General features: G+C 43.5%; 1 protein-coding gene across 1 annotated transcript; it reads left to right on the top strand.

The window, feature by feature from the left end:
- The first annotated feature begins 16,153 nt into the window (after positions 1 to 16,153).
- On the top strand, positions 16,154 to 17,674 carry LOC142640368 (fasciclin-like arabinogalactan protein 10). The gene has a single exon (XM_075814427.1). The coding sequence runs from the start codon at positions 16,197 to 16,199 to the stop codon at positions 17,466 to 17,468; it is 1,272 nt and encodes a 423-aa protein (XP_075670542.1). The 5' UTR covers positions 16,154 to 16,196; the 3' UTR covers positions 17,469 to 17,674.
- The last annotated feature ends 303 nt before the right edge of the window (positions 17,675 to 17,977 follow it).

Here is a 17,977-nt window from a genome sequence, read left to right as displayed (position 1 = left end):
TATATATATATATATATATATATATATATATATATATTGGTTTTATTTCTTTTTCAGTAAATAATCTTTGTAATGTAAATTAATAGTCCATTTTGAATTTTAAAATGGATTGCTCAACCTTATAAGTTTTAAAATGGAGGAAGGAATAATCTTATAACGAACGAGAGGGTAACTTAATCATATTTATTTCATATCTAATAAAAAAAATCATATGTATTACATTATACATAGAAGGAAAGGGTAACTCAAAAACATGTTTATTCCGTATTTATATTTAATGAAAGGTTTTGATTGTTGGGCTAGAGGGTTCCACTTGTTCCACTCAATATTTATACGGTAATGAAAGGTTTTGATTGTGGGATGACCGTATAAATATTGAGTGGAACAAGTGGAACCATCTAGCCCAACAAATTCCAAAATTATTATATAACATGCACAATTTTTTTATTGGTGTGAGTGTATTCCTTTATCTCATCTCTCTTCCCCTATATATGTGTGTGTGTGTTTCTCAAAAAAAAAAAAAAAAAAAAACATGCACAATTTTTTTATTGGTTGATTCAGAGAATCATGGCTTTCAAAATTAATAAAGGGATAATTGCAAAGGAAATTCAAACTTCAAAGTTAGATTTACTAACAATTTGTAACTAATCCTTTGTATGCATGTGTCTTTCTCAAAAAAAGAAAAGAAAGATAAATACCATCTTCTCATAGTCTATCAATAAAAATAATCATAATTATAATCAGTGGCAGAGCCAAGAATTTGATTTAGGGGGGGCAAGATTAAGATAAAAAAATTGAAGACAAAATTTATATAAAAATTATTAATATAAGAAAAAATTAATTTATTAAACAATATTTGATCAACACAAAAAATATAATGTAAAAGTTATAATCATTGCAATGCTTAAACCACTTCATAATTTAAACGGGCTAAAAATGTATATTGTAAACAAGTATAGAAATCATAATCATTATCAATGTATGAAGTTAAAAGATTAATTTAAATATAAGATATTCGAACAAATCATTTGAATGTAAAAAAGATTATGATAGGCCAAAATTGTATTGACCCATTTGGAAAATTAATTAATTAATTATCCAAATTAATTAATTAAGTCAATTTAACATGCAATAGAGTGGTAGCACAAATAAATCACCAATTAAACTAAATGTAGTGGAAAATAAATTTAACATGGTGATTTGTTTACGAATGGAGAAAACTTTTAAGGCAAAACCCCACTAGGTGAATTATCAAATACAAGCGGCTACAAGGAAAAGGAATTTCAGTACCTAATACCAACCTACAGTTGAACTCTTATCCCAATACCTAATTGGACTTGTATTGTAGCGGCAATCTCTCCGTTCAATGCACGAATCCTAGTTCGTGACTAACCAATGATGCACGGATCCCACAAGGGCTGTAAATGAACCAAGTTGTTCATAAACAGCTTGGGTTTGGTTCAATAAAAAACTCGTTCGTGTTTGTTTATTAATAAACAAGCCAAGCTTGAGTTTTAGTTTTAGGCTTGTTTGATAAATGAGCCAAGCCCGAGTAAAAAATATTGTTCATGAAAAAGCTCGTGAACACCAAGGCTCGATACAAAAGTAACAAAACAAGTTAAGCTTGGGCTTATTTATGAGTTTGATAATGAAATTGATATGAGCTTAACAAGTACACTCATATCCTTCTAAGACTTTAATTAATTATAAGTTGAGACCACTCATCCAAACCAAATAGGCTAGATAATAAACTTGCTATAAGCTTGATAATATTTGTGTTGGATCCCAAGCTCAAAAACAAGATATTGAGCTTGAGTTTGGGCTTGATATAGAGCTCGAGCTTGGCTTGACTAATGAACTGAGCCGAGCCAAGCCAAGCCGAGCTCAAACTTGAACATTATTTGTAAGCTTGTATCAAGCTCAAGCTAAGCTTGAACATTCTGCTTTTACTGTCAAGTCGAGCCAAGCTTGAACAATCACTACTTGACAAAGCTCGGCTCGTTTACAACCCTAGATCCCAGTACGTGACTAACACACTAACTTGAAGAAGATGTTGGCTACAAAGTTCTTCAGTTCATCAACGTGAAGATCAAGAAGCTCCTTGTTTCGAAGCTCCTTGTCTCTAAACCCTTGACGCAAAGACGCAGTAGCTTCTACAAAGAGAATGATGAATTAGGACAATTTCGGTCTCCAATCGCAATATGCGTGTATTCTATTTTCAATACCCTTGCATCACTTGTGACGGCTCTTAAAATAACTCTTATATATGTCTAGGGTTGTGAGAAAAGAAACCCTACACAAATACTCAAGGATATGCATGTAATCAAATTTGAAAAGTTTGATTTCATAATTCTCAACAAATACAACTTGTGTCGAGCTTCAACATGAAATATCGATAGATAGGCTTCTATCGAGTCATCTTTTGAGCTTTAATGAACAACACTTATTCACTTGTTTCTTAGACAAATTTGTATGGTTTGACTTGAACAACATGTTTTTTGAAGTCTTAAACCATTCTAAATCTACCTAATTACAAGTAAAGTGCATTTTATCAAAGAATTAGTTAATTACATTAAATATGTCCCTAACAATTAAACGTTAGTAATCATTATTGAGCAGAGATAATCTAATAAGTTGTTCAATTGATTTACTTGTCTTTGCTATTAATTGTTCAAAACCATAACGTTATTACTTGATAAGACTATCACATAACAATTAGGACCATGTTGGGAACTGGTGCTACCTTGTTTATTTCTTCTGGTGGCTATTTTAACAATTTATAGGAAAACTAAAGTGAACAGTGACATAGACTATATTGAATAAAACCCATCCAGTTAAGTTATTCTTAAACCGGAAATACTAGTAGTTAAGAAGCTAATTGAGATCAATTTATTTTCATTGAAATCTGTCTTTTGAAACTTAATTATTTATTTCCTCAATATCACTTTCACATCCTTACAAGTTATTACCCCATAAGAATAAGAATAAAGCTTTGTATGTGGAATATAACTTTAAAAAATAAAATTACAACAACAAACGTGGGGTAGTGGAGACCTTGGGTGGGGTCAAGGGGCACTTCCCCCCCCCCCCGGTGCCCCCTTCACCCCCCTTGGCTCCGCCCCTAATTATAATATCCTAAGTTCCTAATTGATCCTACTGTGGGGAGTAAAAGGACCCAAATGGGCATATGAGCCTTTGGACTGTAGCATGAAGGGCCGACCTACTTCAGAATTAAACTCTACGAATTGGCCAATACGCCGAGGGTCCAAGGGTGCAGCCGAGGACGAGCTTCTCCTCGGACAAGCCCTAGAGAATTCAAAGCTTCATTATGAAGGTCAAAGCTCAACTCTAGAAAGACTAATGGTTAAAGGGGGAAACCTTGAACCTTCTCGATACCCTAGTGTTAAGGAAAATATCTAGAGCAAAGGCTGCCACCTCCGCATTAAAAACTCTGCACCTACCTCTCTGGCCGCATTAATGGGGAAGTGACCCCTGAACAGTAGGGCAAAAACTTCTAGTCAGGGTCCCAAAGGGCATCTAAAAAAGGGGTATTTAAGGGGGGAGGAATGCAAAAGGAAAGGGGATCTTGATCTTTTTCTCTCTCGCTTACTCTCTCTCTCTAAAAAAAAAAGAAAAGAAATTAAGGATTGTAACCTGTAAGAAAGAAAGAAAAATAATAAAGAAGTAGTCCTCGGCTCGAGTCCGAGGAGATCCATTTGCAATTATCGTTCGTTATTTACCTGTATTCGTTTATAAAAGTCTGTTATCAAGCTCCCAGTACTTCTAACCTAGGTTTCAAGCCCACACTCTACAAATTTTATTGTTTAAGGCTCATTGGGCCTGAGCCCATAATCTTCTTTGGGTCCAGGTGCAATTGTGCACTTATAATTGGCGTCGTCTGCTGGGAATCTAGTCTAGAAAAGGTTGGGATACCATGGCAGGCCTAGGTTCTCACCATGCAGAGTCACAGGGATCACAACTGGAGGATCGTTTCAAGCGCCTTGAGCGTCAAAGGGATCGTGAGGGAAGTGTCCATACAGAATACCCCGGGGCTAGCCATACTCAGGGCGGGGGTAGCACCACCCATGAGGATGGTGCTAGGGCCATGTAGAAGGAGATTAATCGTTTGAAGAGAAAGTTACGCCGCGCCAGACGTAGGTCTTCACCATCCTCATCTAATCCTTCCTCAGAGGAGGAACGGGGAGGTAGCTGCAGCTCAAGATCATGCTTACCCCCCAGTGCAATGTCCTCTGGTGAGGAGGATGACCAGTCAGCTCGCAGACGCAAGAAGGCTCCTTCTAGGGGCTTAGGAAACGATGCTATGAGTCGGACACTGTACCAACTCTCCAAATCTCCGTTTTCACGGAGGATTGAGAAGGGGAGGCTTCCTAGGAGGTTTACTCAACCCACCTTTACCATCTACAATGGCCGGATTGATCCGGTGGAGCATGTGAGTTATTTTAACCAGAGGATGGCGGTGCACTCTCACAACGAGACCTTGATGTGTAAAGTTTTCCCCTCTAGCTTGGGACCTGTTGCTATGAGGTGGTTCAACGGCCTTAAATCGGGGTCTATAGGTTTGTTTGGGGAGCTTACTAGAGCATTCGCTTCGCGGTTCATTACGTGTAGCAGAGTACCTCGGCCATTGGACTCGCTGTTATCCATGACCATGAGGGAAGGGGAGACGCTGAAAGCATACTCCGACCGTTACTGGGAGATGTTTAATGAAATAGATGGCGACTTTGATGAGGTGGCGCTTAATACCTTTAAGGTAGGCCTTCCTACTGATCACGACCTGAGAAAGTCTTTGACTAAAAAGCCCGTCCGCAGCGTACGTCGCCTCATGGACCGTATTGACGAGTACAAGAGAGTGGAGGAAGACCAACAGCAAGGAAAGGGCAAGGAGAAGGTTATCCCGCAAGAGCGAAGGGATTTCAGGTTGGACAGGTACCACAATAACAACAAGCCGAGGAGAGATTACGTTGGGCAGTCCAGCTCGGCAGCACCTCAGGCCGTGAACACTGTGTTCCGAGAACCAGTACATCAGTTGCTGGAAAAAGTGCGTAAGGAGGCCTTCTTTAGATGGCCTGATAAGATGGCAGGAGACCCTGCGAAGAGGAATCAGAACCTCTTTTGCCAGTACCACCAGGACGTGGGCCACACTACCGAGAACTGTCGGACCCTTTGGAACCACTTGGAGCAGCTTGTCAGTGAAGGAAAACTGAAGCAGCACTTATGCCAACCTAGCGGGCAGGGCAGTCAATCTGGCTCAAATAATCAAAGGAATTATTCATCCCGGCCGGCGTTAGGAACAATTAATGTTATTTTTGCTGCACCTGGCAGGACCGGCTCGGCTCCCACCAGGGTGATGGCAGTTTCACATCCTCAGGCCGAGGAGTCGGGCTGCAGGCCGAAGAGGTTGAAGCTCAATTTGCCCGTCTTGGGATTTTCTGAGGAGGATAAAGTAGGGACTATCCAACCCCATGACGATGCTCTTGTAGTTACGCTTAGGATAGGGAACTATGATGTGAGGAGGGTGATGATAGATCAGGGCAGCGGTGCAGATATCATGTACCCTGATCTATTTAAGGGGTTAAGATTGAAGCTGGAAGATCTTACTCCTTATGACTCGCCACTTATAAGCTTTGAAGGGAGGTCCGTTGTGCTGAATGGACAGATTCGTTTGCCCGTTCAATCCGGCTCAGAAACGGTTGAAGTGGATTTCATTGTGGTTGACGCGTACTCTCCATACACGGCCATCCTCGCCAGGCCTTGGCTGCACGCTCTGGGAGCTGTCTCCTCTACTTTGCATGTTAAAGTTAAATTTCCCTCGGGGGAATATGTTGAGGAAGTTCTCGGCAGCCAATCGGTGGCCAGGCAATGCATATCGGCTGCAGTGCTGCACCAGACAGAAGCCGAGTCTTCGGCTTTGATCACCGAAGACTTATAGCAGTTAACGGCTCCTGATGCATCTGGAATGATGACAGGAGAGGAGGCTCAGTGTGAGGAGTTAGAGAAGTTTTTGGTAGCTGATGATCCAGAGAGGTTCTTCCAAGTCGGCATACGTTTGCCACACCAGGAGAAAGTGGAGTTGTTAGAATTTCTGAAGGACAATATTGATGTTTTTGCGTGGGACCCGTATGAGGCTCCAGGTGTAGATCCGAGCTTCATTTGCCATCGTTTGAATGTCAACCCTGCCATTGTTCGGAGAAGGCAGCCACCTCGGCGTTCTTCCAAAGAACATTCCGTGGCTGTAAAGGAAGAGGTGCTCAAACTCAAGAGGGCTGGGGCTATTAAAGAGGTTTTCTACCCCGAATGGTTGGCACATACGGTTGTGGTTAAGAAGAAGAATGGAACGTGGAGAGTATGTGTGGACTACACAGATTTGAACAAAGCCTGCCCCAAGGACTCGTTCCCAATGCCGCGTATTGATCAACTGGTGGATGCCACTGTCGGACATCCTCGAATGAGTTTTTTGGATGCTTTCCAGGGTTACCATCAGATTCCATTAGCATTGGAGGATCAAGAGAAGACTGCTTTCATTACTCCAAAGGGGAACTACCACTATAAGGTCATGCCATTTGGGTTGAAAAATGCTGGGGCTACTTACCAAAGAATGATGACCAGGATGTTCGAACAGCAACTGGGTAAGACTATTGAGGTGTATGTGGACGATATGGTGGTAAAGAGCAAAACAATACCTTCGCACGTCCAAGATCTAGCCGACACATTCCAGGTGCTAAGAAAGTACAGGCTGCGCCTCAATGCCTCAAAATGCTCTTTTGGCGTGGGGTCCGGAAAGTTTTTGGGATACATGATTACTCACAAAGGCATAGAGGTGAACCCAGTGCAGGTTAAGGCTATTCAGGATTTGCAACCGCCTCGGAACCCGAAAGAAATCCAAAAATTGACCGGGATGATTGCTGCATTGAATAGGTTTATCTCTCGGTCAGCTGACCGATGCCGTCCCTTCTTCCAATTGTTGAATAAGTGGAAAAGGTTTCAATGGACCGAGGACTGCGTGTTAGCTTTCCAGCAGCTTAAACAATATCTTTCTCGGCCACCCATTTTGTCTCGCCCCGAGGCGGACGAGGTCTTGTTTGCTTATCTGGTAGTGGCCGTACACGCGGTCAGCCTGGTCCTTATCAGGAATGAAAGTGGGGTGCAAAGACCGGTCTACTATGTTAGTAAGTCTTTGAATGAGGCCGAGGTGCGCTACCTGCTCTTAGAGAAAGCGCTTCTGGCCATAGTTCATGCCACGCGGAAGCTCCCTCATTATTTTCAGTCTCATACTGTAGTGGTTCTGACCCAATTGCCTCTCAAGGCAGTGTTACGCAGCGCCGACTACTCTGGTAGGGTGGAAAAATGGGGAATCATTTTAGGAGCTTTTGACATTAAATACAAGCCTCGCACCTCGGTGAAGGGCCAGGTCCTCGCTGACTTGGTGGCAGAGTTTACTGAACCATTGCCAGAAGAGACTCTAAAAGAAGCACACATGGATGGAAAATCAGTTGGTGTGATCACGGCCGCAAGGCCTTCGACTTGGAAAATGTACGTGGATAGGGCAGCTAATCAGAGAGGGTCTGGTGTGGGACTTGTTCTGATATCCCCAGAGGGAATTATCTTCGAAAAATCTCTAAGGCTGTCATTCTCGGCTACTAATAATGAAGCCGAATACGAAGCAGTTCTGGTAGGCATGAACATGTTACATAAGATGGGTGGAAAGGAAGTCCATGCGTTCTCGGACTCTTAGTTAGTGGTCGGCCAGGTCATGGGGACCATGGAGGCTAGGGACCCAAGAATGCAAGAATATTTGGCCCAGGTCAAGCGTCAGCAAGCAGAATTTGACTCCTTTGTCTTAGCTCACATCTCTAGGAGTGGGAACACTCATGCCGATTCTTTGGCTACGTTAGCAACGTTCTCGGCTCAGGATTTGCCCAGGATTATCCTTGTGGAGGACTTGCTGGAGCCAACTCTTATCCCCGCCAAGGCGGCTCGCATCCATCTAATAAGGCTTGGACCTAGTTGGATGGACCCAGTCGTATTTTTTCTTAAGAACGACATCCTTCCTGAGGACAAGTCTGAAGCAGAGAAGGTGCGTCGGAAGGCGCCACGTTTTTGGCTATCCGAGGATCAGAAACTGTACAAACGATCTTTCTCAGGACCGTACTTGTTGTGTGTGCACCCTTAATCAACGGAAGCACTTCTCGAGGAACTGCATGAAGGGATTTGTGGAAGCCACATTGGGGGAAGGTCCTTAGCCCATAGGGCCCTGACTCAGGGTTATTGGTGGCCCAACATGCAGAGGGAGGCTCAGGACTATGCCAGAAAATGTGATCAATGCCAGAGGTTCACCCCTAATATTCATCAACCTGGAGGGGTTCTCAACCCTCTCTCTAGTCCTTGGCCTTTTGCGCAGTGGGGATTGGATATAGTGAGGCCATTTCCGAGAGCAGCAGGAAATAAAAGATGGCTTCTTGTGGGAACAAACTATTTCACCAAATGGGTTGAGGCCGAGCCCTTAGCAAATATCAGAGATATTGATTCCAAGAAGTTTGTCTGGAAAAATATTGTCACTAGATTCGGTATACCACACACACTTATCTCCGACAATGGCGTTCAATTTGACAGCAAGGCCTTTAGGCAATATTGTGGTGACATGGGTATCATAAACAGATACTCCACCCCAGCTTATCCTCAGGGAAATGGGTAAGCCGAGGCCGTTAACAAGGTCATAGTCAGTGGGCTTAAGAAAAGGTTGGATGATGCGAAAGGCAGATGGGTAGAAGAGCTCCCTCATGTTCTATGGACGTATCGGACCACACCGCGCAGGTCCACGGGAGAAACGCCATTCTCTATGACTTATGGAGCCGAGGCGGTGATACCTCTGGAATCTGGTTTTCCCACCCTAAAGACGAGCTCTTTTAGCCCGGAGAATAACAATGGACTCCTGGAGAAAGGTCTTGATTTACTCGAGGAACGACGCGAGGCAGCTATGGTCCAAATGGCTTACTATCAACAGAAGCTAAAACGGGGATATGATGCCCATGTGAAGCTAAGGCCACTTGCACCTGGTGATCTTGTACTAAGAAAGGTTGTAGGGATTTCTAAGAACCCAGCTTGGGGTAAGCTAGGACCCAACTGGGAAGGCCCTTATCGCATTGTTTCAGTAGCAGGCATAGGGTCATATCGGCTAGCTGACTTAGATGAAAGAATTGTACCACGTCCGTGGAATGTAAATAACCTTAGAAGGTATTATTTGTAATAAAACGTGCTTTTGTTGGTTAACATTTCAAAGTTATAAGTACTCTTAACATTTGAAGTTACTGTTCTTAAGAATCAAACAGAAACTTGGTTAAGTGCAGTCCTCGGACCACAAACCTTGTGGAAATTGATGTCTTGTCATTTGTTAAACAGAACCTTAGTTATGCCGGGTCCTCGGACCTCCTACTTTGGGAAAATTAACATTTGAAGTTACTGTTCTTAAGAATCAAACAGAAACTTAATTAAGTGCAGTCCTCGGACCACAAACCTTGTGAAAATTGATGTCTTGTCATTTGTTAAACAGAACCTTAGTTATGCCGGGTCCTCGGACCTCCTACTTTGGGAAAATTAACATTTGAAGTTACTGTTCTTAAGAATCAAACAGAAACTTGGTTAAGTGCAGTCCTCGGACCACAAACCTTGTGGAAATTGATGCCTTGTCACTTGTTAAACAGAACCTTAGTTATGCCGGGTCCTCGGACCTCCTACTTTGGGAAAATTAACATTTGAAGTTACTGTTCTTAAGAATCAAACAGAAACTTGGTTAAGTGCAGTCCTCGGACCACAAACCTTGTGAAAATTGATGTCTTGTCATTTGTTAAACAGAACCTTAGTTATGTCGGGTCCTCGGACCTCCTACTTTGGGAAAATTAACATTTGAAGTTACTGTTCTTAAGAATCAAACAGAAATGTGGTTAAGTGCAGTCCTCGGACCACAAACCTTGTGAAAATTGATGCCTTGTCATTTGTTAAACAGAACCTTAGTTATGCCGGGTCCTCGGACATCCTACTTTGGAAAAATTAACATTTGAAATTACTGTTCTTAAGAATCAAACAGAAACTTGGTTAAGTGTAGTCCTCAGACCACAAACCTTGTGGAAATTGATGCCTTGTCATTTGTTAAACAGAACCTTAGTTATGCCGGGTCCTCGGACCTCCTACTTTGGGAAAATTAACATTTGAAGTTACTGTTCTTAAGAATCAAACAGAAACTTGGTTAAGTGCAGTCCTCGGACCATAAACCTTGTGGAAATTGATGTCTTGTCATTTGTTAAACAGAACCTTAGTTATACCGGGTCCTCGGACCTCCTACTTTGGGAAAATTAACATTTGAAGTTACTGTTCTTAAAGAATCAAACAGAAACTTGGTTAAGTGCAATCCTCGAACCACAAGCCTTATGGAAATTGATGTCTTGTCATTTGTTAAACAAAACCTTAGTTATGCCGGGTCCTCGGACCTCCTACTTTGGGAAAATTAACATTTGAAGTTACTGTTCTTAAGAATCAAACAGAAACTTGATTAAGTGCAGTCCTCGGACCACAAACCTTGTGAAAATTGATGTCTTGTCATTTGTTAAACAGAACCTTAGTTATGCCGGGTCCTCGGACCTCCTACTTTGGAGAAATTAACATTTGAAGTTACTGTTCTTAAGAATCAAACAGAAACTTGGTTAAGTGCAGTCCTCGGACCACAAACCTTGTGAAAATTGATATCTTGTCATTTGTTAAACAGAACCTTAGTTATGCCGGGTCCTCGGACCTCCTACTTTGGGGAAATTAACATTTGAAGTTACTGTTCTTAAGAATCAAACAGAAACTTGGTTAAGTGTAGTCCTCGGACCACAAACCTTGTCGTTGTTCTTAATATTTTGTCACTGTTCTTATTCTTATCACCCGTTTTATGGAAATCATTATCTCACTATTTATTAATTTGGATCTCAAGTTCTTCATCTTTAAGTGTTAAGCAGAATTTTTGTAAGGAATGGTCTTCGGACCTTACATCCTACTGAAAGCAATATGTCATATTACAAAGGTTTAACTGTCATGTGAATTGTCTAACTTTAACATTATTTGATGTCTAAATTAAGTTATGTGGCAGTTTTGAAGTCATAGTTATTCGCATGGTGGAGTTATACTTATTTATTCTGTTTTCCTTTTAACTATTTGTTATTGAAAGCTCTCATGGCAAGCACAAAAAGTATAAAGTAAAACAAAGACAACATGAACGAAAGTTGAATAAAAATCTTCTTCATTAATTATATACAAAGAAGAGGAGTACAGAAAATTCCTATACTAGGCCCTAAACTAAGGAAGAGGGTCTTGGAGGGAGCTGCTGCCAGCCTCGGTACTCTTCAACTCCAGTTCAAAGGTGGACAAAACTTGCTTCCCTTTTTCTGTTGAAGGAACGAGGGGCTCCATGTCTTAGACTTGCTCCTTCTCGGCTCCATCACACTTGTCCTTCTCTTTATAGGAACCTTCAGGTTCTGTAGGATCAGGAACAAGATCTTGCACCACAGGAGGAAGGTCAGGAGAGGCAGCAACAGGAGGGTCTTCAATTTCCTGTATGTCTAGGGGAAACCAAATGTTCTCGGGCTTCCTCAGCTCGGAAGCTTGAGGAATTCCTGCTGCATTCATGGCCTCTCCCCAGACTTGCTGACAGTACTCTCGGCACAAGGCCGCAAAGGCCTCTGTCAGCTGTTCTTGTGTTCTGGTTACCCCCTCCTGGTAACTGGCCTTCTTCGCGGCCTCCAGTGCGTGCTTATGGGCGCGAGCCTCCTCCCTAGCCCGCGTAAGCTCCTTTTCCAAGTCAGAGCGTGCCTGTTGGACTTGGGTGAGCTCGTCATCCTTTTGACGAAGGAGCTTACGCTGTCCCTTCACTTGGGTCTCCATCGTCTTTAGGCTGGACTTGTCACCATCGCTCTCTCTTTTTAGTTCGGCCAACCTTGATGTGAGCTTCCCATTCTTAGCTAGGGCCTGGCTTAAGGATTTTTCTGCCTCTTGCCTTAGCTCTTGCTCCATCCCGGTGCGCTTCCGAGACTCCTCCACGAACTTCTCAGCCGCGAAAACTTCTTGGATGGACTGCAAAAACGTTAGAAGGATAAATATGCTAAAGTATTTACAAACAAATATAAGGTACGAGGGCAGGGTGGAACTTACCAGAGCTAAACCCCTTTTTAACGAAAGAAACAGCTGCGGCTGGCCCATCTTCTCCAAGGTTTCCATGTCCTTGGGCAGCAGAAGAGGACGCTCCAGCACCTCGGCTAAGTGGTGGGCGTGGCCTTGTTGAACTGCCCTAATGCTGGAATGGCAGGGAATGGGAGCGCCGTCTAGTCTCAAGTCAGGAGACCAGGTAGCTAGTGCTCGGCGAACCTCGGCCACGTCTCTGATCTCCCCGCTTTCAATCGAGCGGGCGCGCCCATTGCCCTTGTCCAACTTCTGCTGCTGGGCCGGTGCGGGCTGTTTCATCTTCTTTTGTTTTTCTCCTCCAGCCCCCTCGACCTCCGCTTTCCTTTTCTTCTTGGGATCTTCGGCTGAAGGCTTAGGGTCGGCTGGAGGAGGAGGAGGTAGTGGTTAAACCGGGGGAACCTGGGACCCCCGTGTCCCCTTCTTCGCCACTCATGCACCTCTTGCGGTCATAAGGTCTTTTAGCTCGTCCATCCCTTCTTCAATGGAGCTGTCGTCTGGACGTGCTATCACTAGACCTTCTATCCCAGAGGCTTCGACGGCTTCTTCTTCCTCGTCGGAAAGAACGACGAACGGGTTTCCGCGAGGTCGTGGGGAGTCCTCAAACTGGAATTGTTCTATCTCCTCGTCCAACGTGTTCGAGGAAGACACTCGCTCCTCTGGGACAGCAATTGCCTGAGAGTGCACAGCAATGGGAACTGCCGCTATGGGTTGTGTGTACAGCACTGTGTGTGGGGCGTCAGGGATGTCGTGGTCGGCCAAAAAGTGGCGTCTGGCTACGTTAATTTTCCTACGCCTTCGGTCACCCGCGATTATGGCGTTCTCGATCTCCTGGAAGTCCGAGGAGACGGGATCGTACCCCAAAATCAAATGGGCCGCTCTAAGTTGTAGATCTCTGCTTACGAACACCTCGGAGCGTAGCACTCTGTTCAAGTCTGCAACGTTGCAGTGGCTTAGGCGCGGGCGCACGTTTTACTTATCTGCAGAGAGAAACATCAAAATAAGAGAATACGGTCAGATACGTAGAACATATAATAAATCAAAGTCAGACGCTCAAGTAAATGTCAATACATATTCCTAGATGATTTAGGAAGTTAGGGGAAGTTAAATCCTAAGGTGTCGCACCTGGATCTCCCCACTCAACAGGGCAGTGGGGGCCGTCGTGCCAATTGCCAGAGACGATGAGGTAGTCATCCTTCATGCCTTTATTAGACTTGGGCAAACAGGAGATCAACCTAACTATACTGGAGCGGGATTTGATGTAGTAACCTACTCCAGTGAGTTTATGACATTCGTACATGTAGACGACATCATGCCAGGTGAGGTTCAGACCCATTTGCTCTTTTAGAGCGTCGACGCTACCCAAAACTCTAAAAACGTTTGGGGCACACTGATCGGGACACAACCGGTGGTTGCGGAGGTACTCCCTGGTTACAGGCTTCATTGGGAGGGTCATCCCACCTTCTACGAAGGCTACCATTGGGATGATAACCTCTCCAGCCTTCCTAGAACCAGCCACGGCTTCCACCGGGCAGTATTTTAAACCTACGTCGCTGGGAATACGATACTTGGCTCTAAAGCCTTCCATCCCAGTGGCGGTATCAACTAGACACTTGAACTTTCCCATCAGAAAGGAACGAAAGGCTAAATTCTAAGAGGGGGAATGATTATAAGGGGAGCTGAGGATAGGGTCCGAGGAGAAAGGGTTAAGAGAAAAAAAGGAACAGGAACTTACAGACTTGAAGTTGTGCGAATTTCCACGGATTTGTGCAGACAAAAGGTGATCATTGATGTTTTGATGGGATTAGCCTCTGGAGAAATAAATGAAGGCGCAGGTTCCCGAAGCGTCAGCACGTGTGGGAAGCGGCCTCGAAATTGTATTTGTCCTGCCCAAATTTTCACAGAGTAACAAGGATCGTTGGATGCTCATCTCACCGTTGAACATGGGGGACAAGTTATAACTTACGGTAATAAATGCGCGCGTTTTTGAAAATAAAACCGCCAAGTGGCACCCTCTGGAACGCGAAACGGTTTTCACACGTGTAGTTATTTACAGAAAGGGTGGGGAAAGTGTTCGTTGGATCAAAACCCTATTTTTCTCCTCGGATGATGAAAAATAGAGTTTTGAGGGGCTATTGTGGGGAGTAAAAGGACCCAAATGGGCATATGGGCCTTTGGACTGTAGCATGAAGGGCCGACCTGCTTCAGAATTGAACTCTACGAATTGGCCAATACGCCGAGGGTCCAAGGGTGCAGCCGAGGACGAGTTTCTCCTCGGACAAGCTCTAGAGAATTCAAAGCTTCATTATGAAGGTCAAAGCTCAACTCTAGAAAGACTAATGGTTAAAGGGGGAAATCCTGAACCTTCTCGATACCCTAGTGTTAAGGAAAATATCTAGAGCAAAGGCTGCCACCTCTGCATTAAAGACTCTGCACCTACCTCTCTGGCCGCATTAATGGGGAAGTGACCCTTGAACAGTAGGGCAGAAACTTCTAGTCAGGGTCCCAAAGGGCATCTAAAAAAGGGGTATTTAAGGGGGGAGGAATGCAAAAGGAAAGGGGATCTTGATCTTTTTCTCTCTCTCTAAAAAAAAAAAAAAAGAAATTAAGGATTGTAACCTGTAAGAAAGAAAGAAAAATAATAAAGAAGTAGTCCTCGGCTCGAGTCCGAGGAGATCCATTTGCAATTATCGTTCGTTATTTACCTGTATTCTTTTATAAAAGTCTGTTATCAAGCTCCCAGCACTTCTAACCTAGGTTTCAAGCCCACACTCTATAAATTTTATTGTTTAAGGCTCATTGGGCCTGAGCCCATAATCTTCTTTGGGTCCAGGTGCAATTGTGCACTTACACCTACCACAAACTCTTTTCAAAAATTCCTCCTACGAATTAATTTATTTGAATCAATAAAACACATCCCTATTGTTATTTATAATAATCAAGATAACTTAGACTTCCTCTATATAAATAAATTTTTTTAAAAAAAGTTAAGACTCATAACATATCATCATCTTGTCAATTAATGAATAATCACTGTCATATTTTGCAACAATTTGAGTAATGTTACAATTAATTAATTACAGCAAAGTGCACCACGAGTCTTACAAATTAAGGTGGAAACTTTTATACCCAAAATAAATATATGACTCAAAATTTATTTATTATGTTGTTGTTTTGAAACCAATCTGATTTATTGTCATACCAATTTTATTTATAAGCATTTTATAATAAATTCAGCTTTCCCAATTATTTTCTCAATACAAAACTATTATGCTGAACTTTTGCTATAGAGCATTGTACATTTGTACCCTAAGTTTTAATCACATGGTGAGTAGTTACAGTAGCTAGAGCTAGAATAGGTCTTCAAAAGTTAGATACCACTTGTAAGTTGTGACCAAATTTATATACTGCCTGCATTGACCATATCTTTGAAGCACTACTGTCTAAACCAATGATCACCAACTCAACTCAAGGTTCCCCCATGGGTTTGTTTACAACCGTTAGAAAGAAAAAAAAAAACTAACCTGACCATTTAGCAAAAGAACCCAAAGCCACCAACTTTGTTTAGAACCGTTACTCACAGAACCATCTTATTCATAATAACACCCACCCATAAATCACTTTGTTCTATTTATCAAACGTCCTAAACAAAAAGGCAAAAGACAAAGGCCCATGGCCATATATCTGTAATTCCACTCAAAAGAGTTTTGTAGCTATTACCATTACCATTTAGCAAAGAACAAATGCCTACACAAACGCCTTTTCATTTCCAGCTGTGAACCAAGCCCCTCCTGCCCCCTCACGTGGCCCCCCCACCCCCAAAAACCCTTTAACCCTAGTTAAACCCCCCTAAACAACAACCATGGTTAACCGAACCCCTTAACTCTAGTTAACCCATCTCTTTTTAACTCCCTTTAATTCCCATTTCACACTCTCACTCTCTTTCCAAGCTCCAAAACTTTTCCAACATGGCACACAAAATCCTCTTCCTTCTCACTCTCACAACAACAGTAGTGCTGCTAGTCACAACCATCTCAGCCCACAACATCACCGACATTCTCTCAGCCTTCCCAGAGTACTCAGACTTCAACAACTACCTCACCCAAACGAAACTCAACGACGAGATCAACAGTCGCCAAACAATCACTGTCCTTGTCCTGAACAACGGCGCCTTGTCTGCCCTCACAGCCAAACACCCCATCTCCGTCATTAAAAACGCCCTCAGCCTCCACGTCATCCTCGACTACTACGACCCGACCAAGCTCCACCAAATCCCAAAGGGCTCGACTCTCAGCACCACTCTTTACCAAACTACCGGAAATGCCCCTGGAAATCTTGGTTTTGTCAATATAACCGACCTCCAGGGTGGCAAAGTCGGCTTCGGCTCGGCTGTTCCCGGCTCGAAACTCGACTCGAGCTACACCAAAGCGGTCAAGCAAATCCCTTACAACATTTCGGTGATCGAGATCAGCGCGCCGATCATCGCGCCGGGAATTTTGACGGCTCCGGCTCCGTCGGCGTCCGACGTTAACATAACGGCGGCTCTTGAGAAGGCTGGGTGCAAGACCTTCGCGTCGTTGATTACCGCTAACGGCGTGATTAAAACGTTTCAGTCAACGGCTGATAAGGGTTTGACCGTCTTTGCACCGAACGACGAGGCGTTTAAAGCCGCCGGAGTACCTGATATAAACAAGCTCTCCAACGCTGATAAAGTCTCGCTCTTACTCTATCATGCACGCGCTGGCTACACTCCTAAGGGAACTTTGAAAACCACCAAGGATCCGATCGACACTTTGGCGACCAACGGTGCTGGAAAGTACGATCTGAAAGTCACGACGGCCGGAGACGAGGTCACGCTTCACACCGGAGTAGACTCGTCGAGAATCGCCGACACGGTGCTCGACGCTACGCCTTTGGCTATCTTCACCGTCGACAATGTGCTTCTTCCGGAAGAGCTGTTCGGAAAATCTCCCTCGCCTGCGCCGGCTCCGGGGCCGGTGACGACTCCAAGTCCAGCGCCTGTTTTGGCTCCAAGTCCGGCTGAGGCGCCGTCTCCTACGAAAGCTTCGCCGCCAGCACCTCCGGCAGAGACTCCTTCGGGTTCTCCGGCGGACGCGCCGACGGCGGAGTCTGAGAATAGTAAGACTGCAAACGGAGCGCATCACGTGAAGGGTTCTGCAGTGATGGCAGTAGTTCTCACTGGCTGTGCCACTGTTATTTCCTCGCTTTTCCTGTCCTGAATTGTAATTTCATAGGTCTTCTTAAAACTGTTGCTTTTTTTTTTTTTTCCTTTAATTTTTTGAGTTATTATTATTCTGTTAGTAGCTTTGTTATTTATTTTTGGATTTAAGCTTAGCTGCGCATTTTTTGCAGCAGTGTTACAGTGTGTGTCATTTTGGGTGGTTCACATTAATGCCTTTGCCAGCTCAGCTTTATTTTTTTAAAATGTTTTTGAGATTGTGATTTTTTTTTTTTAATGTTTCGTACTGCAAATTAGTAAAAATGGAGAGATATATATATATATATATGTATATATTCTTGGTGTTTGTGATAATGGAGTGGGAGCCCACGTGGAGAGAGAGTGGTAGTAGGGTCTACTATAATTTTAGTATTATATTTTGGTATTTGTATTCGAAGGGACCACTTTTCGAAATATTTTTGCTTTTGGTGATTGTTGTCGATGGGGTTTGCATCAATCTTCTCCAGAACACACGGATTATATTTTCGTGCGGCGAATGGGTTGGCAGCG

Source organism: Castanea sativa, chromosome 6, assembly GCF_040712315.1.
Source record: "Castanea sativa cultivar Marrone di Chiusa Pesio chromosome 6, ASM4071231v1".
Taxonomy (NCBI): domain Eukaryota; kingdom Viridiplantae; phylum Streptophyta; class Magnoliopsida; order Fagales; family Fagaceae; genus Castanea; species Castanea sativa.
This window is presented reverse-complemented; position numbering and strand designations above follow the sequence as displayed.

What these genes read in the sequence shown, in the direction of transcription:
- LOC142640368 (XM_075814427.1), top strand. Translation starts at nt 16,197, where the DNA reads ATGGCACACAAAATCCTCTTCCTTCTCACTCTCACAACAACAGTAGTG.